The 25,819-nt window shown below is 45.0% G+C and overlaps 1 protein-coding gene across 3 annotated transcripts in view; it reads left to right on the top strand.

Annotated features, from left to right (window-relative positions):
• Positions 1 to 25,150, top strand: part of RNF157 (ring finger protein 157) — a 103,312-nt gene extending 78,162 nt beyond the window's left edge. For 2 of the 3 annotated variants that reach the window (XM_040435380.1, XM_040435379.1), the window contains exons 7-20: positions 622 to 688; positions 1,966 to 2,009; positions 3,848 to 3,895; positions 3,975 to 4,046; positions 4,182 to 4,341; positions 5,011 to 5,123; positions 5,211 to 5,443; positions 8,700 to 8,805; positions 9,057 to 9,168; positions 13,203 to 13,396; positions 13,479 to 13,532; positions 14,703 to 14,748; positions 15,016 to 15,114; positions 23,777 to 25,150. In XM_040435380.1, coding sequence (XP_040291314.1) covers positions 622 to 688; positions 1,966 to 2,009; positions 3,848 to 3,895; positions 3,975 to 4,046; positions 4,182 to 4,341; positions 5,011 to 5,123; positions 5,211 to 5,443; positions 8,700 to 8,805; positions 9,057 to 9,168; positions 13,203 to 13,396; positions 13,479 to 13,532; positions 14,703 to 14,748; positions 15,016 to 15,114; positions 23,777 to 23,898 — 1,470 coding nt within the window. In that variant the 3' untranslated portion in view covers positions 23,899 to 25,150. The remainder of the gene's footprint in view (positions 1 to 621; positions 689 to 1,965; positions 2,010 to 3,847; positions 3,896 to 3,974; positions 4,047 to 4,181; positions 4,342 to 5,010; positions 5,124 to 5,210; positions 5,444 to 8,699; positions 8,806 to 9,056; positions 9,169 to 13,202; positions 13,397 to 13,478; positions 13,533 to 14,702; positions 14,749 to 15,015; positions 15,115 to 23,776) is intronic. The other variant, XM_040435381.1, reaches the window with a different exon arrangement.
• The last annotated feature ends 669 nt before the right edge of the window (positions 25,151 to 25,819 follow it).

Here is a 25,819-nt window from a genome sequence, read left to right as displayed (position 1 = left end):
AAGGGATTTCCCCTTTTTAAAAGCTTTACATTATTAGAGCTCAATTATTTTTTATAATATTTGATAAGTGATGTTTTGTAACTTTTTTCAAAGACTTTGTTTTACATATTTTGTGCTCCTTTAATTCACAGCTGTTTTCAGAATTCTGCTGTCTGCCGCTGTGTTAACAGACAATTAAAGGGTCGTCTACGCTCAGGGGCCTTTCGGCCTGACTCCTCCATGTCGCCAATCCTGCAGCGGCAAGCCTACTTACCTGCGCCCCACTGCTGCGTTCAGATTCCTTTGGTCCCGCCGCTGCCACTGACACAATGCTGTCCATGGGGTCGCATGTGCCGCTGCAGCAGTAATGCATTGTGTCATCATAGAATCACATGGGCGTCAAACAACCTGTACCCCTTCCAATGATAACAGTGAGCAGCGGCAGCGCTAGTTCAACCCTTTGGGCCTGTCACCCTCAGGATCAGTGGAGTTCCCAGATGTTGGCCCCGCTCATATCATAAAGTAATGACATTTCCTAAAGATGTGCCGTGATATAAAATATCCCTTTTAATTGAGTTTACACTTAAGAAGTGAAGTTCACTGATTTACATATGGATGCTCCATTAACGCTCTTTTTTTCAGTTGACCTTTGATCTTGATCGAGAAGTATATCCCATGGTTGTCCATGCAGTGGTGGACGAAGGTGAAGGTAAGAAACAGATGTGTCAATCTCATAATTTGATGACTGAAATATTGGCACAAGACTTATGCCACAGATCGGAGGAAACGCCTTCCCATCTCTTATGACAAGCATTGTCTCATTTCATTCAATGTATTTTTCGGAACGTTTGCTAATAATACATTGATTAATGCCCTCATGTACTGCATGCATGGTATAGACCATGATTGGACACTTATGGTTGGTTACCTTTACATTAGGACATCTGTGCTGTCTGAACAAGTGGCTGCAATGCCACATTTTAAATAACCTCTAAAATTAAGGACTGGAGGGAACTGAGCCCATCAGATCCGCTGAATGGCAGAGCAGTTTCACATATGCAAGATTTAGACAATCTGTTGCCCTTGGTTGGCACCTGTTGGTGACACTCAAGACTGTTGCAGATGTCTGTAAAAAAAATCTGCTGCAATATTAGTTATTGTTCAGACGCAGTCCAAGAGATCGGCCAGTGATTGTGTGGCTGTGGCGTACACCTCCACCTAATATATTATACAGAGATATATTTGTAATAAGCGGTGGTGTCATCTAGAGCATCAAGCCAAGACTCCATTTTGTTTAGGGGTATCGGAGTACAGGGGGCTGAATACAAATGCATGCCACGCTTTTCTGATTTTTATTTAAAAATTTCGAAAACCATGTATCATCATTTTCTTTTCACTTCACATACTTGCTACTTTACTTTAGGTTTGTGGGTGTAACATGAAAAAATGAAAAGTTCAAGGGGTATGGATACTTTTTCAAGACACTATATATCTGGGAATATGACTTGAGGCAGTGGTTTAGCCACTTGTCTAACTGCTATTTCCAGGGCTTAGCATCACTTGATTAAAAAAACAATAAGCAACCAAAGATAAATCCCCTAGACCTGTCATACGTTTTAGGGGAGGGGGTCGTACATGGGCAGATGTCACACTTCCCCTTGTTGCCATTCACTGGCTGTGCCGCTGAAGTGAAGTTCATAGAAGATAATCCCAGCAGACGTGCTTGCTCTTAATGGTATGCTTTATTAACGGTTCAGCTTGTCCAGCCTTCCTCAAGTGCAGTTGAGGAAGGCTGGACAAGCCGAAACGCGTTCTGTGAACCGCTGATAAAGCATACCATTAAGAGCAAGCAGGTCTGCTGGGATTATCTTCTATGAATTGTATGGGGATTGCTCCTTTCCCGTGCAGACATTGATACTAAGGTCGTGAGCTGTCTGATTTGGAATTTTGCTGAAGTGAAGTTAACACATTTCTTGTCCTTTGCAGAACATCTTGGGCACTGCCACGTATTAATGGCAACGTTTGAAAGGGTGAGTATTATTAACAGTCTAGATCTTAGTCTTAATAAGTAGAGCATGTCTCGTAGTGCTGCCAGTTTAGGCTACTTTCACATCTGCGTTTTTGCTGGATCCGACAGGGGATCAGCAAAAACCCCTCCGTTATGATAATACAACCGTCTGCATCTGTTCTGAACTGATCCAGTTGTATTATCTCTTAAATGAACAAGACAGCACTAAAACCATTGTAAGGCAATGGGCACCAGATCCGTTTTTTTTCCCAGTGTCTGAAAAAATGGATAGGGCACCATTAACTTACTTTGTGTCATGCCGGATCCGTCTTGATCAGTATCCCATGACGCACAGAAAAACACCGCTTGCAGCAGTTATGTGTCCGGCGTGGGAACGCACTCCGTTCAGTTTTCTCCCCATTGACAATGAATGGGGACAAATCTGAAGCGTTTTCTTTTGAAATCCTATGACTGATCTCAATACCGGTTTAGAAAAACGCTGATGTGAAAGTAGCCTTATATTATAAGTGGCGGGAGCTGGAGATTTGCCGTTTTGTACAAGTCATGTCTATGAGAAAGGTTCTGTACATGATTGGTCGACAGCTAAGGTCTCTCCCCACCTTCATTTCTTTTCCTCCATGTTTCTGTTGCTGTTTGGATAGTGTAGCATGCAGACAGACGGATTACAGGTATTATAAAGCACCTTCGCCAGTAAGGAAGTAACAAGTAATCAAACTAAATGAACAATCCATTAGTGAAACCATTAGGCCCCTGCTAGTAAGAGCTTACAAATAATATATCAGATACAGCTGCATGAACCAGGCAGCCAACACGTATGTAAAGTGCCGAGTGATGTGACAAGGGCAGCAAGTTCAGACGTATCAGAGTGGAGGTTATGTGACATCGTAGGTCTCCTTAAAGAAACTTGTTTCAGCAGCTGACTTGAAGAACACATGTTCACATGGACAAATCCGCTGTGGAATTCGCCACCAACAGCTTCGCTTTGACGTTTTTCTTTCACCACTGATCTAAAATCCGCTTCAGAAGGGGCATGTTCCTTCTTTGAAATGGATTTTAGCTGCCTTCCCCATCGAAGTCAGTGGGGAAGGGCTAAAATTCTAGTGGGTGTTTGCTCATTTTTGGGGGTGTTTCCACCATCAAAGATGCTCTGTTCACAGTGGTAGATTAGCCTGATAATCTGCCAGTGATTTTACACTGCACATTTTGGCAGTGTGAACATACCCCAAGAAGTGACCTGTTACTTCTTTGAAGCAGATTTGATGCTGGTTTTCCATAGAAGACAATGGGAACGCAGAAAATCCTCACTCAAACAGTGTCCGAAAATGCCTCTAAAAATACCACCAAATTACAAAACCACAAGCAAAAAGCAACCTGTTTTCAGCTACTGGTCTGCCACAGAGTTTTCTGCTGCAGATTTTGTCGTGTGAACATACCCTTAGGGTCCATTCACACGTCCGCAAAATGGATCCGGAATGGATCCGGACCCATTAATTTTCAATAGGGCCGGGAAAGATGCGGACAGCACACAGTGTGCTGTCCGCATCCGCATTTCCGTTCCGCAATAAATAGAACATGTCCTATTCTTGTCTGCAGACACGGACAAGAAAAGGCATTTCTTATTAAAGTGCCGGCCATGTGCGGTCCGCAAAATGCGGAAGGCACATGGCCTATCTTCGTGTTTTGCGGACGTGTGAATGGACCCTAACAGTGTGACTCTCAGATTTTAAAAAAGTCTATGTGTTCTATGGTTATTTGTTTCAGCTGCTAGGGGTCTGTTCTATTAGACGGACTGTTTGCCTTCTCCTTGTTTTAGTGTTTTATTTTTTTGTTCTTTTGCAGCATGCAGATGGCAGTTTTTGTGTGAAGCCCCTGAAGCAGAAACAAGTGGTAAGAAAGCACTAATTTAAGGAGATAGTACATCACGGGGGGCTGGATGCACTTAGTCTCTTCTCTCATTTCTCATCAGGTGGATGGGGTCAGTTACCTCTTGCAAGAAATCTATGGGATTGAAAACAAGTACAATTCCCATGACTCTAAGGTAAATGTATGATCTTGTGTACATATCCTAGTGGTGCACTGTCTGTATTATATGGCGGTACGCAGTGTATGCCCAGACATGCAGACAAGTGAATATTCGCCCCGTAGCCATCACACATGTTTTATTATGTTCCAGGTAATGGAAGATGAAGTCAGTGACAATAGTGCAGAGTGTGTTGTTTGTCTGTCTGATGTTCGGGACACACTTATTTTGCCATGCCGACATCTTTGCCTGTGTAATACCTGTGCAGATACCTTGCGTTACCAAGCAAGCAACTGCCCCATCTGCCGTCTGCGTGAGTATTGGAGACTAGCTGTCCTCTATTAAAGCCTGCCATGTTCTTCTTCATTTCATTCTAGACCCTAAATGGTAAATATATCAAGGATCGCTTCTCATTCCTTCCTTAGAGGGGTTATTTCACTTCAGACATTGGTGGCATATCGCTCGGAAATGCCACCAATGTCAGGACCTGCTCCTTCCTAGAGACCAGGGCCCCCAAAGTGAAGAACCACACACCGCGCATGCGCGCTGGGCTTTCCATTCATTTCTATGGGAGTTCCCAAAAATAGCAGAGCGAGCACGCTAAGCTATTTTCGGAAGTCTCATAAAAATGAACGGAGAGCACACTGTGCAAGTGCTGCCATCGCTCCATTAACCTCTGCTGGAAATAGCTGAGTGAGCGCTCAGCTATTTTGGGAAGTCCCATAGAAATGAATAGGGGACTGTCACTCATGCGCCGCTGCTTTTGGTTCACTTCAGTGGTCCTGTTCTGGAGATAGGTGTGGTTCCTATTTGACATTGATGGCATATCCGAGCGATATGCCACCAATGTCTGGGGTGTGACAACCCCTTTAACTAACCCTTGCTCCTTTTTTATTCACTCTACCTGATCACCTTTTCTTTATCGAAAGACAAAATCCATCAATTGAATCTGATCTAAATGAACTTCCAAAACCTTTTCCAGCTTTCCGAGCGCTGCTTCAGATCCGAGCGATGAGAAAGCTTCCAGGTCCTCACTCACCTTCCGGGTTTAGTCCAATCATTGCAGCCCCAAGCTCAGACTCCGAAGAGCACACGGTGAGTGTGAGATGTTATAATGGACTCCTGCTAATTCTCATATTTCTGATAATATAAGCTTTATATCTCTAATCAATCCAATTCTAGTCTTCTGAACATGTTCCACCTGGGTATGAAGTTGTGTCCCTTTTGGAGGCTTTGAATGGACCCTTAACCCCATCGCCTTCGGCCCCCCCATTAAGAGCTCTAGGGGATTCTCGGCGGCCGGGAGTGCTTCCTTCATACGGCAGTGACATCCAGCTGCCCCACCTGCGCATGCATTCGCCTCTTCAGCATCTCTGTGGCAGCCAGGCTCTAAAGCTGAAAAAAAGCATTTCCAGGTTTGTCAAAAAAGTAGTACTGTGTCACTTTCTCCATGCTGATTAAAGTGGTTGTCCGTGTTAGACAACCCCTTTTATATGTGATTTGCGTATTTTATCCTTCATGCCACACGGGTACAGTACATTAGACTATAAGCAAGTTAAATGCTTTGGTCACCTTTGTAATACATTGTTCCTTTCCTTCCTGAATGCAAAATAAAGGATAGGACATCGATATCTGATCACCCCACATCCTTACCAGCTGTTCAGAAGTAGCTCTGGCTCTGGAACTACACAGCTCCTTCCATTTTGTAGTGGACAGAGCAGGTTACTACAGAATTGCTCTCAGTCACTTTAATGAGAGCTGCACTACAGTAACCAGCTCCTTCCACTACACAATGGACATAGCTGTGTATTTCTGGTACTTAAGACTGCTGCTGAAGAATTTGTGTATATCCTTCACCTACCTGGTGGTGCTGGCGATTCTGACATAGCTTTGACAGCACACTGCTCCTGGCTGTACCGCTTCTCTCTCTGCTCTCCCCCTCTCTACCCTAAAGATAGCAGCAGGGAGGAAGAGCAGATTGTGCAGAGCTGCTCATAGAGGAGAGAGGTAGGAAGGAATGCATCCAAGTCTTCAAGGAGGACAGACCACACAGGCTGGAAATAGGGATGAAATTTCAGGGGGATGAGTTGTAGAAGGAGAAATCTGTACAGAAATGAAACTGTGCTGATACAGGAGAGCAAGTGAAGGCAGCAGCATCCTGAACACACCTCACATATAGCATATTTTACTGGGAAGGACATGTCCACGTGACATCTTAAAGGGGTTATCCCATGATTAATGTAAAAAAAAAACTTCGGACCAGCCCTGTACCTCACACGGATCCAGAGATCTCCCCATTCATTGCTCCAATTGCTCTGCTAGATTTTACAAGTTGGCACCTTAGGAAGTGTGCACCTTCTCAGGAGGCATGTACTTTCTACTGCGTCTGGGGGCAGTAAAAACGATGGAATTGAGCATGCTCTTCCATTTCAGTAAGCAGGACAGAGAAATTAGAAAAAAAGCAAACAGCAGGTGGCGCTACACAGATAGATTTCAGTGAATACCTAATGGCTGTACTACATTTTTAATTACGTGCAATTACAAAAGTATTCAGATCCAGGTGCTGGTTTGAAAAATGTAGAATACTTTTCATGGGACAACCCCTTTAACCCCTTCACTACCAGCGCTGTACATGTATGGCGCTGGAGTGAAGTGCAAACATTGTGCCCGCTCGTGCAACGGGCGCCTCCCCCTAGGGCCCTCTATATATAAAACGCGTCCCAGGTGTAGGAGTGCCAAGTGGTATAGTGTGGCCTAAAATTTCCCTTTATGTATGTCACGGTGCTCCTACCTGGATACGGCTGGACCCCAGGCTTTGGCTCCGAAGCAATAAATAGGGGGAATAATTGAGGGATTTGAAGAAATAACTTCAGTCCAGACCTTGTATGTAGTTGAACAGCAGTTTTACTCGAATAAACGTTAATCAGAAATGCTTTGTCTTGGTCTCAGCAGGCTTTAGCATTAAACTGGCAGTCTTCTTTAATAACTCTGCTTGCTTTCTTTCTCTCTGCTGTACTGACAGGCTTGCTCAATACTCTGCTTCTTCTGTATGCTGCACTTCTTTCTTTAGTATGACTTATGGTTATGCCAGGGAACTTTCCTCCTGGCTCCTGATGCTTCAAACTTTTGTCTCCATGGCCAGCAGAGCTTAGGGTGCTTTGGCTGGCGTGGGCACGTACAGCAGAGACATGCCCCCTGCACACCTGTCCCCTAGCTGGGGGTAAACTAGACTAACTGGACTTATGCCCCACCCTTCCTGCAGGAAGTAGGATTTGCCCAACTCTCTCCAGAGGGGGGGGGGGGGGGGGGTTAGAATGGAATTGAAGGTTCCATTCTAGGTATAGCTCTGCTGTGTTTGCTGCCACCTACTGGCCAACTAGGCATATTACATGTGAACATAACAGTTGCATAACAAAATAGGAATGCACATTGTGGAGGACCTGGAATAAATGTATGAAATGACATAAGGTTAGACCAATAAAGACAGTAGAAAGGAGCAGAAGTGGTAACATGCAGCGGTCGTCATGGCCGGCGGGTCTCCGCTATTTCAAACAGCAGAGACCCCTGGCTAATGACCGGGACCAGCAATAATGCCGATTGTGGTCATTGAAGGCTTTTAGATGCCGTGATCAAGCGCTTCTGAGCTTCTTACTGGCATCTTTTGCGGCCAGTTGAGAATGCCGGCAACTGGTTTCAAAACGCTGGGTCTCTCTGAAGAGACCCAGGGTATTGAAGCTGCAATGAGCAATTCTCCTCAAATCATGGGTCTAAAAGACCCATGAGGGTTCAGAATAAAAAAAAAATAATTTAAAAATGGGATTTTGTAGGCTAAAATACAAGCTTTAAAACCATAAAAATACTTGAAAAAAATGTAAAAAATATATAAATAACAAAAAATATAAACATCATGGGCATCACCACGTCCGAAAACACCCGTACTATTAAAATATAAGAATATTTTTCCAATACAGCGAATGGCATAACAGAAAAAAGCGTCAAAGTTGCCAATTTGCCATTTTTGTCATTGCTTTTCTTACCCAAAAAAATGTATTTAAATGTGATCAAAAATCACTTGGCAGTGATACGCAAAATCACTTTGGAGTGATACGCAGATTGTCCCGCAAAAAAAAAATGAGCCCCCACACAGCTCAGTAGATATAACTATAAAAAGTTATGGGGGTCAGACACACGGCACCCCTGCCGATCAGCTTTTTGTAGAGGAGGTGGCGCTCCATGCGAGCCCATCGTCTCGGAAGCTTTGGTGGCGCAGTGTAATGGCAAGTATTTGCTCCATTCATTTAAATGGATCGAGTACTTGTAATTTACACTACACCTCTGATCCAGAGGAGACGATGCGCCATGTAATAAACAGGAAGCGGCACTCGCATGGAGCGTCGCCTCCTCTTCAAACAGCTGATAGGTGGGTGTTGGACCCCGAATGATCAGATAATGAGGACCTATCCTGAGGATAGGCCATCGATATTTCAGCACAACCCCTTTAAGCTGGCCAAGCATATTGAAATCAGAATAACATAACTACAACTTTGTTTCAGCAACATGATACATGACAGAACATGAACTTTCCCCATGCTCCTGCATATACTGCATCGCTTGGGTGGGATAAAATGAATGTGATGATTAGAGTATGATACAGAGATTTTGCACTTGTAGGTCAATTTCCCAGAACTCTTCAGTGCTGCAAGAAGACGAGATGGAAAAATCATTCAGTGAAGCCGAGATCCAAACGCCACGAAAAAAGACACCCCAACTAGCTGAGGTGAGTAAGTGGTCTGAAAAATGAGTATATTAATCAGTAAGCACTGCTAACTGGTCATTAATAAGAGTCATTGTGTGGTGGTGGTGGTGGAGAAATGGGAATCTGCTTTCCAAGCCTCATAACTCAGAGCAAACGCATGAATGAAGCACACAAAGTGTGGGTTGGGGTGACCTGGAAAGAGGACATTAGGAGGTATAGGTCCTTTTACAGAAGGGTAAGAGATGATACTGACTGTGCTTATTCTTTCTCAGGAATGCGGAGCAACTCCAGAAAGTGAGAATTTGACTCTGTCCTCATCAGGAGCTATTGACCAGTCTTCCTGCACAGGAACGCCGCTGTCTTCCACCATCACCTCTCCGGAAGGTCAGACAATCTGCTCAGTTTTAATATTAATAAAAAATGAAGCTCCTGAAAGGGATTGGCCAGGCATACTGTGCTGCCCGATCTAACATTTAGCATGAAGATATGTAACTGCCCACTGGGCAATCGATATGCTGGTAAAACTGCATAACGCCCATTAAGTCTTCTGCACTTGTCAGAATAATGAGTGGTAGTCATGCACAATACATACTGGACGTTGGGCATTTGCCCGCAGCAAGGTTAGGTCTCAATACGCCTGTACAACCCCTTTAATATTTGACGTGTCATAGGTTTTGATTAGTGAGGTTTGGGTGCTGAGACCCCTACCGACTGCTAGAACGGAGGGACTGAGGTGCACATCTGTGTGCTGTGCCAAGCTTGGCTCTCCTTAGAGGGTGGAGTGAGCACGTATGGTGCCATAAAATGTCTACAGACTGTCTGTGGCTCTGCTATTCCAGGAGAGGTGCACAGTGCTCAGGTAAGAGCTCCTGTCTCCTTGTTCTAGCCAGTGGTAGGGGCCTTAGCGTCCCTATGATGTTAAAAGTTTTTTGTTTTTTTTGTTCTTTGTTTTTTTAAATGATAGATACCCTTTAATTAACAGAATGGACTTGCAATTTCAGAATTTCAGTTTACCTACAAATGGAAAAAATTGCCCTGGCAATGTTATTTCATTGGCAAAGAGTGGACAAGGCGGCTCACCTGCAATCCAAATGGAGTGAGCTGCTCATGTGTGTGTATAACGGGCACTCAAAGCATAGGGAGTTGCATCAAATTGTTACATTTATTAAACATAAAACCCTAAAACCTTCATACTAAAACATATGACATAGATATAACATCAAAAGCAAATAATATGCTGGTCCCGTATAGTTAATGTACCAGAAAATCGAGTATAAACCTGGATGGTTGAAATACCAGAAAATCAGGTGGATGATCGGACAAAAATCGGATAGTGTGTAATAGATCGAATGGATGGATCGAATGAATAATCTAAAGTCGATTGATATACATGATCAAAAACCACATAGATGTTAAAAGTCCCCCAGATTCTATTCCCAGTGGTAACATATAGAGTCACTTATATACTCAACAGTAGGGTATGCGACCACTGTTGGCTTGATATGATCAACATACGAAACTCCTATGTACGAACCTCTGGTATAGCCGGCAGTCCAATAGACAGGAAGTAAAGGATATACAAAGTAAAAGCAGTCTCTTTACCGAGTCTTCACCACCTCTCTGTGGTTATTCGGTTGGGCAGACCGCACGCCTGCTCGGCGAAGATTTCTTTTCCTGTGCCAGCAACAATAGTCCAGAAAAGATTCGTACTCTGTTGGCGTATTGCGCTTGAATCGAAACTTCCGAGTGTTGATCACGTGTTTGGTGGCGTCCCACGTGACTTAGTACGTCACCTTTTTCAGAAATGCAGCGCGCTGTTTTTCATCTGTAGTTTTCTATTGTCTGGATACCATAAGTTTCTATACGCGTTTCAAGGTGTCAAACCTCTTCCTCAGTGGCTATTGTGGATCTCTATATGTAGCAGTCTGTATTTTATATGCTGTTAAGGAGGTGGGGGTAAAGTCACCCATTGGTCGTGGTTTCAGCTGCTCTATGGTGCAAATCTTCTTTTCTCATCGATCGACATTTAGAACACAGGTGTTGAATCAAAATGGTATTCAAAAGGTTACAACAAGGGGGTATAGTGCAATGTTAGCAAAAGAATTCGCATCAGTGGATGTACATACGGTATCTATGCGATTATTATGTCCCTTATATCCCATCATTATACCTATAGCACTTTGAAGGGGATGTTCATATTGTTCCCCAATGTATGACATAGTGGGGATTAGTTGCTCCAATAAGCACTGATAGTTAGGAGAAAGAATTATTATATATAAAGGGATTTCTTCCAGCTATTTCCTCAGGACACTTTAGCTCAAAAAGTTTTACTAAATCTTCCCAATCACCAATATATTATCATAAAAAGGGATAAGGTATCCAAGGAGAGTTTCAATATCAATTGGAATCAGAAATAACATATATTCGCATGAAAACGCATGGAAAACGCATATGCATTTTTTTTAGAAAATTGATGTAAAATCCCCATAACATCATTCCAGACTGCCTTAAGCCTCTTTCACACTTGCGTTGTTGGGATCCGGCATGCACTTCCGTTGCCGGAGGTGCCTGCCGGATCCGTAACAACGCAAGTGTACTGAAAGCATTTGAAGACGGAACCGTCTTCCAAATGCTTTCAGTGTTACTATGGCACCCAGGACGCTATTAAAGTCCTGGTTGCCATAGTAGTAGTGGGGAGCGGGGGAGCGGTATACTTACAGTCCGTGCGGCTCCCCGGGCGCTCCAGAATGACGTCAGAGCGCCCCATGCGCATGGATGACGTGATCCATGTGATCACGTGATCCATGCGCTTGGGGCGCCCTGACGTCACTCTGGAGCGCCCGGGGAGCCGCACGGACGGTAAGTATGCTGCTCCCCTGCTCCCCGCTACACTTACCATGGCTGTCAGGACTTTAGCGTCCCGGCAGCCATGGTAACTATTCAGAAAAAGCTAAATGTCGGATGCGGCAATGCGCCGAAACGACGTTTAGCTTAAGGCCGGATCCGGATTAATGCCTTTCAATGGGCATTGATCCCGGATCCGGCCTTGCGGCAAGTCTTCAGGATTTTTGGCCGGAGCAAAAAGCGCAGCATGCTGCGGTATTTTCTCCGGCCAAAAAACGTTCCGTACCGGAACTGAAGACATCCTGATGCATCCTGAACGGATTACTCTCCATTCAGAATGCATTAGGATAATCCTGATCAGTATTCTTCCGGCATAGAGTCCCGACGACGGAACTCTATGCCGGAAGACAATAACGCAAGTGTGAAAGAGCCCTTAGCTGTGTTTCGAAGTGATTCTAGGGAGTTGGCATGATCCAAGTCCTAGGGCATTTAAAAAAAAAAATAATAATCTTTGGAGACTTCTCAAATTTCTCGAGGAAAATCTCTTTGAGGGATCTCTAGAAATGTCCTCTCGACAATAATCCTTCTCGGATAGGTTTACGAAGCTTCCAGCAGATCTTCCTTTACAATAACAGGAAGACGTGTAGGAGCAGAAAAATTATTCATAGGAAGAAATGCTTTATCACATAGGGAGTCTCGATGTAGAATAGGGCTTGGGGCCCTTTACTTCCTGTCTATTGGACTGCCGGCTATACCAGAGGTTCGAACATAGGAGTTTCGTATGTTGATCATATCAAGCCAACAGCGGTCACATACCCTACTGTTGAGTATATAAGTGACTCTATATGTTACAGCTGGGAATAGAATCTGGAGGACTTTTAACATCTATGTGGTTTTTGATCATGTATATCAATCGACTTTAGATTATTCATTCGATCCATCCATTCGATCTATTACACACTATCTGATTTTCTAGTATATCAACCATCCATTCTGGTATATCTACCATCCAGGTTTATACTCGATTTTCTGGTACATTAACTGTCCGGGACCAGCATATTTGCTTTTAATGTTCTATCTATGTCATATGTTTTAGTATGAAGGTTTTATGTTTAATAAATGTAACAATTTGATGCAAGTCCCTATGCTTTGAGTGCCCGTTATACACACACAGTTATTTCATTGCAGTGTTTTTTTTCACTATGCTGCTGCTAGCGCTGGTTTAGCCCACAAGGTGGCAGCTTCAATGTGCTTATACCTTTTTCTTGGTTCCTTTTATACCAAATTAGCAGATTTAATGTCTTATACCAGAGCTGACCACAAGATGTCACTGTTGATTTTCTGTTCTTTAACCATTTAATTGTACTCCTCACCCACTTCATGCCCCTTCTTCTGTGCTCTTTACCTTCCTCACCCCACACTCTGTCCTCGTACTACCCTCTTTCATTCTTTGGTCTTACCTTTAATACTTTCCTTCTTTATTACTGCTGTCTTTCCTCCTTTCTGTTTTCTGCTGTCCTCTTATTTTTCATTACTTCCTCCTTTGCCCTACTGCACCCTCATCTTTTGCGCAGACCCCTTGAGCAGTAGCCTGGCGCAGTCCGTAATGTCCATGGCCTCGTCCCACAGCCAGCAGTCCCAGCTCAGCACAGACACTGTGTCCTCCATGTCTGGTTCCTACACAGCAGGTGTAATGGAGGAAGAGGAAGGGGGGATTACACCGTCACCTCCTGTGGCTCCCAGCGGATCCCCTTCTGAAGAGGGAGAGGTGAGATTTGCAGTGGGTTTTTTTTGTATGGACTCCTACCTGCTCATCACATTTAGTAATTGACTTCTCTCATTTTTAACAGCTGTCACCGGAGGGACACTTTGTGACTGTGTCTGCGGATGAAATGGATGCAGAGGTACCAAACTATGGATTGTGCATTGATGCATATTGGTGTCAGCTAGGGGAGTCTTAAAGGGAACCTGTCACCTCTACTATGCCGTCCTCAGTGAGGGCTGCATATTATACTGACAGACCTGCTGACTTCAGCAGGCTGTCACCTCTGGGCTAGAATTCAGTACTTTTGAGGTACTGATTGAGAGAGAAAGTTGAACGGCACACCTCTAGGATGAAGGCGGTGCTCAGTGGTAAAGTGGATTTCCATATATTCAAAGAGACCACTGCACTCTATAGTTCTGTTTGCATAAACTTCTTCTTTTATTTTAATCCATTCGGAAAAAGTTACATTTAGCCTCTGGCCAACGTTTCGGTCTAACCTAAACCTTGTTCACGGCCTCAGTCATAGTGTGTGCAGGATGGCGTCATCCTGCACACACTATGCTACCATGACTAAGGCCGTGAAAAGGGTTTAGGTTAGACCGAAACGTTGGCCAGAGGCTAAATGTAACTTTCTCCGGATGGATTAAAGTAAGAAGTTTATGCAAACGGAACTATAGAGTTGCCATGGTCTCTTTGAATATACTTTTGAGGTACTGACAGGGTGAACCTGGCAGTATGCCAATGCTGCAAGGGAGGTGGGCCCAATGAGATTTGAGGCCCTGTTCACTTCTGCTCTGTGAGGGCAGCATAGTGGAGTTTACCAGTTTTCTCTAAACTGGTTATGCCATGATTGATGTAAAAATGAAAACCAGACATCATATAGTACATGACAATACTTTTCTAACAAAGCTAGAACCAGCCCTGTACCTCACATGGGTCCAGAGATTTCACTATTCATTGCTCTAATTGCTTTGCTAGATTATATTCAGCCTGGCAGCTCAAGGGACGTGTCCTTTGTGCCGCAGCTCTCTCCCTGTAACCGCCACAGAACATATGGCTGGTGGCAGTGGAAGATTTAAACTGAGCACATGCGACTAGCTCAGTGAGGTGGACAAAAATGAAAGAAAAGAACAAACAGCAGGTGGCGCTATAAAGATAGATTTTATTGGCTTTACTAATTTTTTTATTACAATTTGATCCAGGTGCCGGTTTGAAAAATGTAGAATGTTATGTGACACAGCCCCTTTAATTAATCCCCACTGACTGGCTGTATATTGCCTGACTGACAATTTTTTTGTTTCTCTCTTAGGGAAATGTCACAGAGGAAGAATTTGCATCCCCAGAGGAGGACGATGGTAACACTCCCAACATTTACCCTATCGAATGTCTCATGTGCATGATACACACTGCCTACATGTTGTGCAGTTTTCTGGTCCACCGTCATTATACAGTGCACTGAAAATCATCAACTCGTCGTTCAGCATGTCCTTAGTCCCTCCTGCATGGCATCTATGCTGATGTCCACAGCTCTCTTCCTCTTCTTACTGTGCACACTAGATACCTTGGGCAGTCTGTCTTGTGCCCTACCCTGCCCACCTCTAACTTCCTTAACTCTGTTGCAGGGCAGAGGACTGGCAGAGAGTGTGACAATAACAATGCTGCTCACGTCACACTGCGGGACGCTCTGGACAATGTGCGGGGCTCTGAGGGCTGCCTGGCCGGTGAGTGGCTGCCTCCTGAACATGAACTCTCCTGCTGCCCATCTGTCTGTAGTGATGGGTATCGCTGAACACACCCTGTAATGAATGTGATTAGGAAACGTGCCCTCTCCTTGTCTGTCTCCAAATTCTGTTGTGACTCCCTATGTTTCTCGCTCTTGTTCCTCCTAAGCTTTCCCTCTATATGTCTCATTGTCCACTCCATTTCCATGGCTGGAGGTCTCTTCTCATGTTACAGAACCATTTTTGCATTTTACTTTCCCCTGCATTGTTTATGTTCCTCTCACTCTCCATCAATCTCTTTACACCCAGAGGGTACATGCCATCGGTGAGATTAGTCAATATTTTCAGCCCATATTATCTGGTAGAGATCGCTCAAGTGTTTTATGAATATGTTTCATGAGATCTTGGGCAATGGTGAATTTAAAGGGGTTCTCCCATGACTAATGTAAAAAATGAAAATCAGACATCATCATCAACATGACCTCTTTCTAACAAAGCTAGAACCAGCCCTGTACCTCACATGAATCCAGAGATCTCCCCATTCATTGCTCTGCTAGATTTATACCAAGGTGACAGCTCAAGGGGCGTGTCTTCTCTGCTGCAGATAAGGGGGCATGTCTCAGCTCTACCTATCACAGCTCAGGAGGCAGCTGAAGATTGAAACTGAGCATGTGCGGCCATCTCAGTGAGCAGGACAAAGAAATAAGAAAAAAACAAACAGCAGGTGGCGCTATACAGATAGATTTTATTGAATAACCCAGTGGCTATGCAAAATTTTTAACAACGTTCAACTACAAAAGTATTCAAACAAAATCACAGAATAAAGTGGCCTTAGATGTCAGAAAATCCTCCAGACCCCAAATGATGTTGTGCATTTATAACCGGGGGAGCAAATCCTGCACATGTGATACGTTGCTAGCAGCAATCCCGAGCAAAATTGCATACAATGGAGGATGCCGGCAGCGGACCACATGTACCACAAAAACATCCTACGCACGATAGCCAAATGTGCGGATGAAGCTATTACAAATAGAAAATCACTGCAAATGGTGCACTACAATGGTAAATGCAATTGACTATATATGGGTAAACCCTCACACTGATATTAAAATGAGACTTTTGCCAATATATTCTTATATCAAGAACATACCGGAGCCCGCGCACCCTGTCAAGGTCTCTCAATGTGGCACGGGACCTGACGCTAACCTACCTATCCCATATGGGTAGTTACTGATAGGAGCATAAGGTTCGACACACAGCCAGCAGCTCCCAGTTACCTCCAGCGTGAAATCACACACACAATGTATTTCTTAGGGCTCTTTCACACGATCAGATCCGATGCGTGGAATCCGCTGCGTGAAAGAGAGCCAAGCCCCGTCCCGGACAGCAGAGAGACGGAGCATTAACATGATTGATAATACTCCATGCCTCTCTGTGATCTTTTTACTACAAAATCACAGTGAGATAAAGTTGTCAGTGTGATTTTGTAGTAAAAAGATCAGAGAGGCATGGAGTATTATCAATCATGTTAATGCTCCGTGTCTCTGCTGTCCGGAACGGGGCTTGGCTCTCTTTCACGCAGCGGATTCCACACACTGGATCCGCTCGTGTGAAAGAGCCCTTATAGCTTCATCCGCACATTTGGCTATCCTGTGTGTTTTTGTGGTACATGTGGTCTGCTGCCGACATCCTCCATTGTATGCAATTTTGCTGGGGATTGCTGCTAGCAATGTATCACATGTGCAGAATTTGTTCCCCGGTTATAAATGCGCAACAGCATTTGGGGTCTTAAGCATTTTCTGCCATGTAAGACCACTTTTATTCTGTGATTTTGCTTGTATGTTTATGCCTAGAGGTGGGGCAACCTCAGGTTTGAATGTGCCTCGATTTTGGCCTATGGGTAACATTCAGGTGCACCTGGGTAGCCTGCGTCACATGAGCCAGGGACTCACAGCCTCTTCCCTCCTCCCATTATATTTGTGATTTCACGCTAGAGGTAACTGGGAGCTGCTGGCTGTGTGTCGGACCTTATGGTTCTATCAGTAACTACCAATATGGGATAGGTAGGTTAGCGTTGGGTCCCGTGCCACTTTGAGATACCTTGACGGGGTGCGCGGGCTCCGGTATGTTCTTGATATAAGAATATATTGGCGAAAGTCTCATTTTAATATCAGTGTGAGGGTTTAGCCATATATTCTCAATTGCATTTACCATTGTAGTGCACCATTTGCAGTGATTTTACAAAAGTATTCAGATAAAGGTGCTGGTTTGAAAACTGTTGAATATTTTTCGTGGGACAACCCCTTAAAAGGGATTAAGATATGAGGTGTTGTAAATATTAAAGGGGTTCCCTGGGACTTAAAATCGATTACTCATCCTCAAGATAGGTCATCAATATCTGATCAGTGGGGGCCCAGGTCATGGCATTTGTGCAGTTAGGTGAATTGGATTGATCTGCAATACCGTGCACAGCCACTATACAATGTACGGCGCTGTGCTTGGTCCACTAAGAAGGTCCGAGCACTGCGGCCCCCGTCAAACAGTTGATTGGCAGGAACACATTAGCCACTCCTATATATAAATATGTCATTAGGCTCTCCACTTACAAGCCAGAGCCATTCTGATAATAAGGCTGCAGGGAATTCAGGTTTGTGCAGCTACTCTGCTGGTGCTTTTAACAAAATAGAAGTATTTCTTATCCCTCTGGGGTGACAGTATGATTTTGCTACAGGTCCACAGCAAGATACACATGTATTACATGCGCATTTTGCTTGGAATTGTACCCGTCATAATTGAAAGAAACCATATCCAGGGTAAAAATCAGCCAAATAGATTGACATGCTGTAGACAGGGGCAGATTGGCTATAGACCTTACAGGGAAATTTCCCGGTGGGCCAATGCCCAAGGGGCCAACTGAGGCCTCCTCGTGGCCTGCCACTGGAAATTTTTAGGGATGTATTTTGTGCTGATTGGGGCAGTATTTTGTGAGGGACTGTGGTATTTGGCTCTATTGGGCTGGTATAATGTACCGCAATATGGTATTACTGGCCCCAACCTACTTGTGTTGACCCTGCCTTCCATCAATTTGGACCAGACTACAAAACGAGGCCACTTTTAGTATTTTTTCCAGGGCTACTTTAAATTCCCAATCTGTAGAGGGCTGAATGTTAATAACTCTAGCACTCTAAGAGGTTAATTATTCTATAGCTTTAGAGCTAGCACAGTGAAGGTTGGTGAATGTTGCCATGCCTGGTAATGTGGAGCATTGGAGGGGTGCCTTCCCAAATGGTGTCCAGTGGGTTACTCACCATTCCAGGCTCCATCGTCTCTCGTGTCTGACAGAAAGCAGTGCAGACAGGGGTTAGAGATGACTGGGCGGCTGTAATTGAGTCAAGCCCTTCTGAAGGTAGTGTTCTAGAGGTCTGTCACTGCGGCTTCCACTTGGCTTCCCTGTTCCCCTTTTGGATGGCCAGAGGCAGACTGGGAACTTAAAGTGGCCCAAATTGTAAGAAGTCGGGGCAAGTAGGCGGAGCCATGGAGCCAGCAATTCCATAGTGCCGCACTAAATACTGCATCAGCAGAACCGAATACCACAGTGCAGCACAAAATCCCGCCACCCTCGCCACAGTATAAAACTGTATCCTTGTCCTGAGGCTAGCAATACAGTTGACTCCAGGAGGGCAGCTGGCCAGATACATAAGTGCCCGATGCTTCTAGCATTTATTAATGCTGAGAGCATCAGATTGTTTTCTACTCAGCCGGCAGCCACGAGGGCAGTGGCCCAGCGGGAAATTTCCCTGTAGGTTCTATGGCCAGTCCGCCCATGATGGCCCATGGCAGCCTGTACTTTGTATGGACTGCTTACAGAGGCTGTCATGTTGTCTGATGGGCGCTGTGATAAGTGCAACTGAAGAACACTTTTTTTGGTGCAAATATTTTACAGGAGTTTCACATATTTTACCTTTGGGGGAAAAAACACTCAAAACCTGCAAATTCGGCATGATTCATAGTGAAACTGCATGCAGTTACGGTTTTTCACCCCAGTACCCACTATATGTGACCTCACATCATTGGTCCAGTATCTTTCTCTTCACTGACACATTTGTTTCTCACTTCCATCACGTGTACATGTTTACGGCACATCCACCCCATCCAATCATTTTCCCCCGTTTCTTTTTTTTGTCCGCTCCCTGCTGTGTGTTTCCTGTCTTACTTTCTCTCTTTGTCACTTAAAGGGAACCTGTCACCTAAAAAAACGCCTCCGAAACCACCAGCATTACCTTAAAGTAGCCAGCAGTAAGTTCCTAAAGATCCTTTTCTTCCTCCGGCCAGATGCACCAAAATCTTGAAAAACGAACTTTAATCCCCTGCACGCGCTATGTAACAGCAGAGTTTGAAGTCAAGGGGTCAGCGGGCTCCTCGCTTCAAGTCAAGATAACCACGCCCCCTTTCCCTGCCCCTTCACTTTTGATTGAGTGTGCGTCAGACGTTCGCGTGCGCGGCTGTCAATCAGAGGTGAAGGGGCAGGGAAAGGGGGCGTGGTTATCCTGACTTGAAGCGAGGAGCCCGCTGACCCCTTGACTTCCAACTCTGCTGTTACATAGCGCATGCAGGGGATTAAAGTTTGTTTTTCAAGATTTTGGTGCATCTGGCCGGAGGAAGAAAAGGATCTTTAGGAACATACTGCTGGCTACTTTAAGGTAATGCTGGTGGTTTGGGAGGCATTTTTTGGGTGACAGGTTCCCTTTAATTGCTGTAAAAGTTCATGTTCACTACGTGTCAGCTGTGCTCACTGCTTTCTGCTCTGCTTGATTGTGCTACCTACTGGTCTCCCGCTGCAACCCAGAGGCCACGAGCATGCCCATAAGGTTGCAGGTCTTCTCCAAGGCTTTGTGCACTAATTGGCTTAGAGGCTCCTGACCTGAGCGGCTTCAGCTGCATGATACAAAACTCGGCAAGACCACTCTGTGCACTCTGTTAATGGCCTTACAGTCACCAGATGTTGGTGTCCAATATGGTCACCATGTGGCATCCATAATGTTGTCCTAAACAAAGGATGTCATATATCCTCCAAGGCGTCAGGATATCTATTACTCATGGCACTGCTCAGATTTTTTTTTTAAATCAGAAAAATCTTCCTAGTGTCTACTACAGGAGCTGCACAAAGAGTAATGCTCTGAGGCTTGCAAGCTTCTCCCAGAGCAAGCATTGGATATGGGAGGGGAGAAATGGTATAACACATAGAGACAGTCCAGTAAGTCACTACTATTCCACACTAACCTGAACTAAAAGATGCAGCCATCGCCGTCTGTAGATGTACAAATTTAATTGTGCATTTTTTTATTTATTTTTTACTTTTCATACATTTTTGCTGTACTTCTTGGCTTGTAAGTTACTCTTAGGCTCTTAGCAGACGAGCGTTTGTCACGCTGCTTGTCCGCAGCGCAGCTCCCGGCCTGAACTCCCAGCGCTGCTGGGGGTCACATAGCATTGATTTATGAAGCTATGTAACCCTTACAGTTCTGAAATGTATTGGATAACACTGACATAATGCTGCCAGATCAATATAATGCTATGTGACCCAGTCAGGCTGGGAGCTGCGCTGCGGACAAACGCTCGTCTGCAAGGGGCCCTAAGAAACCGCCCTCCCAGTAATGGTGGCCACACACATTCAATAGCTGTTGGCTGAATTATTGATTGGCCAACAGGTATATCTCCTGGTTCCCTCACAACTCCGCCATACACTGTTTAATGATATAGAATGGAGAAAGCCGCTGCCTGACACTTCAGGCTGTGACTTAAGCTACTTTCACATCTGCACTTTTGCTGTGCGATTTTGAGATCAGATTCTGTTGTATTATATCGAAAATGATGGATCCGGCACCATTGACTTATATGGTTTTTAGTGCCGGATCTGGCCTCTTCAGTTTTCTATGCCGCATGGGAATGCAACAAACCGGAACGGAATACATTCTGGTACACTCCGTTCCGGTTTGTTCAGTTTTGTCCCCATTGATAATGAATTATGACAAAACTGAACCGTTGTGCTGACAATTTGGGACCCTGTGCCAGATCTCAAAACCAGACGGCACAACGCAGATGTGAAAGTAGCCTTCTCTCCCTGGAGAATAAAAATATCGGGTGAAAATATTAAAGGGATTCTGTCGTGAGATTTTACCCCTCTAACCTAAACATATGCTCATGTCCGGAGTAATAAGAATAATCCTAAACTGGCCTTATTAAACTTCACTGTGGCTCTATTTGCCCCAAAAACAGGTTTTTATAACCTGTCAATCACTCGCTTAAGGTGCCCAAGGGCAGGTCCGTTAATACAGGGTGCCCAGCCGCACCCCTCGCCGTCCGGTGCCCAGCGCCGCCTTCCCTGTCTTCTGCGCCGCCGTCTACAGCTCAGCGCCGCCTCCGTAATTCTACCCGTCCCTCTTGCCAGATCCCGCGCCTGCGCATTAGGCTCAGCCTGATGCGCGCGGACTCCTGGCAGCGGCTTCGTTGAGCGAAGTGCGCATCAGGCCGGCGCATGCGCACTTTGGACGGCGAGGGGTGCAGCCGGGCACCCTGTATTAACGGACCTCCCCTTGGGCACCTTAAGTGAGTGACTGACAGGTTATAAAAACCAGTTTTTTGGGCAACTAGAGCCACAGTGAAGTTTAGTAAGGCCAGTTTAGGATTATTCTTATTACTCCGGACATAAGCATATCTTTAGGTTATAGGGGTAAAATCTCATGACAGAATCCCTTTAATTTTGCCTGATAACTCAGACAGGAGCTCCCTACACACATTACACTGTCGACAGAAGAAAAGTGTGGCACCACCCTTAGGCTTCTTTCACACTTATGAGCTCTCTGGATCCGACATTGCTGGATGTTACCCAGGGGTGCACCTAGCCTTTTTGCTGCCTGAGGAGAAAGACCTTTCGGCTGCCCCCCTCCTGGTGCTGCCTGAGGCGATCGCCTCACCTGGCCTCATTGGCAGTGCACCCCTGATGTTACCACAATGCCGGCCAGCCGCTACTCAGGAAGTTTAGCAGGATTTGGCCAGCAAAAACTGTTGCATGCAGCGATTTTTCTCCGACAGCTACCCGGCATATTTGTCTACTGCTATCTTCTGCTTTGCTTTGTGGGAAATTTTGTATTTACATGTAGCAATATAGAGTAGGTTGTTATTAAAAAAAAAAATCATTTTTCCCAAGATGCACTGCAACAGAATTTGGTGCAGTTAAGACTCTTAGCTGGTGACGGCTAGCAGAATTGTGAATACAGCTGTGAAGAGCACAAAGTCTATCACTCAACCTTACATCAGATATATAGCGCTGTTCTTTAAAGGGATTGTCCAGTTTCTTCAGAGTGGTGGCCTATCCTCAGGACAGGCCATCACTAGCTGATCGACCAGGATCCGACAGCCCTCACTGTCAGTGTTGTAGTGGACAGTGCTCGTTACTGCAGAGTTTTTTCCATTGAAGTCAGTGGAAGCAGCCACCATTCAGAAAAGGGTGGCAACCCCTTTTAAAGAATTTTTAGCACTAAGGACATAAATGTCTAATTGCTGTGAGAATGGGGGTCCCAAGCCCTCACATTACTCATCATTGCTTGACCAAGGCTTGAATGAAGAGATGGTCAGGTCAAATCCCCTGCTGCACCGCCACAGGAGAACTGAATGATTACACAATTTTCATAAAAAATCTGTGAGTTGTCTGTTTTCCATTTTGGGGGTCCTGAATTAGGGATTCCCTTCGGTTAACCCACAATGTCCCAAGTGGATTTTCTGGGTTTCTGTGTCCTCTGTAATGGGGGATGCATTGGGTGGACACAGTTATGAGTTCAGTGCCAAACGGTGAGGACAATTTACATTTGGCCATTGCTTTCTGGAGGTCAGGTCTTGTGGTCGTGTCCTGCTACGTTATAGTCCAGCTCCTATGTGATGTTTCTTTTCCACGCTTGTTGCCCATTTGTCTTTTTTCCCCTATTTCTGCCTCAATCTCCTCTTCTCTACCCATCTTGTTGTTTCCTTCTCTACTGCCCGTCCGCAGTGGCCGTTCCGGACCCCCAACCCATACCGATTGAAGATTAGGTATGAAAGTCTGGCACTGCAGTAAAAATGCTTCATCATTGCCATTAACAATAAATCTGCTGCTTTCCAAAGCTCTGTTTTCATAGACGGCCAGAGTTAGAAGACATTAATCCCTTAATCTTCCCACCATTTTTTATCAATTCTTTGGGCCAGGCCTCATGGCTTTTTGAGTGTGTGGAGGCAGTAGCCTCCATGATCTCCTGTAGGGAATACATACTGCTCTGCTTCCCTTTGTGTGTAGAATTTGTGTCTCGTCAGGTCATCCTCCTTATTTCCTACATCCCTGCTTCAGTGTTCTCTATTTTTATTCCTTTTTTTTTTATTTGATTGCATTGTGTCTCATTGCTCAGCGCCTCTCATTCAGACGGCCGTAACATTGGTGGATTTTAGTTCCTATAACACAGCCTCAAATCATAGTCCAACCATGGATCTGATGACCCAAACTACAGATCTCTGATCCTGGACTTTTGGATCATTAGACCTACGGTTGGGCTGCAATATGAAGTCTGAATGAGGCTCCATTTGCATCTTTTCGGGTGAGAATCCAATAACTCTTCTTCCTTCCTTTCATTCTCAGATGATTGTTACCCTGGTACTCCAAGCCAGAGAAGAAGACATCCATACCACACGTCGGACACTTGCATCTCTTTACAGGAGGTGGGAGATAGACAAGGGCGGCTGGGCGCTCAGGACGTGTGACGACGCTTCTGTCAAGGATTGGCTGCTATCCTGTGGACACTTCCTTCCACCAGTCACCAAGAGAGACTCTCACCTCCGTAACGTCACTCAGGACACCTCACTGTTTATACCTGGTGCCAGCTTTCCGCCCTCAGTTCAACTTGTTTTAACACTTCACCTTTCAGTAGGTTGATGTGTACACTTGCTGCCTCTTCAAGGTGCGGTGGTACTGGTCGCTGTATATCTAGTCATGTATATAGCCTGTGTATAAATTAGCAAAATGGGCAAACACGCACTAAGCTGTCTTAGGTCGTAACGCAAGTATGTGGTCCATAGTTAGGGAGCTAGCAATGTATGTTCTGTGTCAAGTTGCGAGGATTGGCACTGCCTTCTGCAGCAGGTTTTTTTTTTGTTCCTTTTCTTTGTGGAGTGAAATCTAGCGCCCTCTGGTGTCTTAGCTGAGAACAAGAAATACCCAGAGCTGCCCACTTACTGCTAAAGCTTTTAAGCATTTTCGGTGCCAGTGCAGAGGAGGAGAGACTGGTGGTGGTAACTGTTCAGCTCTCTTATTAAGGTCAAGGGTTAATGTAATGTATATGGATGTCTTTAGTCCGCTGTAGACAGGCAGTGCCACTGAATGAGGGTGAGTGGAGTAGATCCCATTCTTGAGTGAGGATGGTTGAGAAATATACAGTTTTGGAAGAATCTAGCTCTGTCTGATTAGAAAGGTAGGTGGCCGCAGTTACTGTGAGGTACTGGGATGATGCCTCTGTACCTACTACCACCAGTGTGCATACTGTACCTCTGTTCTGTTTCTGGTCAGGATCCCTTTCCCATAACTGTCTGCAGAGGCTCTTCCAGCCATCTATGTACCAAGCTGCTGCTGATGGTGACACCTTCCCCAGAAGCTTTTAGTTTGGCTGTACATCTGCTTTCACCAAGTATTGTTCTTACCAAAGCACTTTTTACTGGTAAATATAGTTTCCATGTGCAGATCGAGGTTTGTGAGTATAGGACTGCGCTCCTGCATGTGCCTCACTATGGAACCATGATGGGAAAGGCAATAAGTCCTTATACCCCCTCACAGCGCACTGACAGATGCCACTTACCAACAGTGTCACCCATTTACACCACGGCACAACCGCCCGTATGGACAAGCCACTGTACCTGTATAAAAGGGATGCGGCCACTTCATGGTGCCGGTCGTCTGTGATCAACATATAGTAGGTGGCCTCACTATACAGTAGTAATACTAATAAAATGTATTTATATATCGCCACCATATTCCGCAGCGCTTTACAAATTCATAGGGTTCATGTACAAAACAAAAGTAACTGGCTGATATGCAATTAAAACACTAGGAGTCAGGGCCCTGCTCGCAAGAGCTTACAATCTATGACAAATTGGGGGTGACACATAAGGTAGTTGATTGTGATAAGTAGGATTTGAGCCATTATTGAACTGACAGGAGTGGTGCCGGCCGATCTGCTTCGGGTTTGGGACTACTAGAGGATCGACTTCAGGCCAGAGGAGTTGGTGGGGGAGAGGTTTAGTCTGGGAGTCATTTTAGGTAGCTTGATAAGCCTGCCTGAAGAGATGTTTTGAAGGTGGAGAAGTTGTGAATTGACCTAGTATTCCAGAGAGTAGGTGCAGCTCGAGAAAAGTCTTGAAGACGGGAGTGAGAGGTATGAATTATGGAGGTTATTAATCTTAGGTCGCTAACAGAACGGAGAGCACGAGTAGGGTGGTAGATGGAGATGTATGGAGGTGCAGCACTGTGGAGAGCTTTGTGGGTGAGGGTGAGAAGTTTGAACTGTATTCTGTGGTGGATGGGCAACCAGTGAAGTGACTGGCACAGACTGGTAGCATCAGTGTAGCGGTTGGATGGATAGATGAGCCTGGCTGCAGCATTTAGGACAGACTGAAGGGGGGAGAGTTCAGT

The sequence above is a fragment of the Bufo bufo genome, chromosome 6 (genome assembly GCF_905171765.1).
Source record: "Bufo bufo chromosome 6, aBufBuf1.1, whole genome shotgun sequence".
NCBI classification, from domain to species: domain Eukaryota; kingdom Metazoa; phylum Chordata; class Amphibia; order Anura; family Bufonidae; genus Bufo; species Bufo bufo.
The sequence above is the reverse complement of the archived record's forward strand: the minus strand, read 5'-3'. Positions and strand labels throughout refer to the sequence as shown.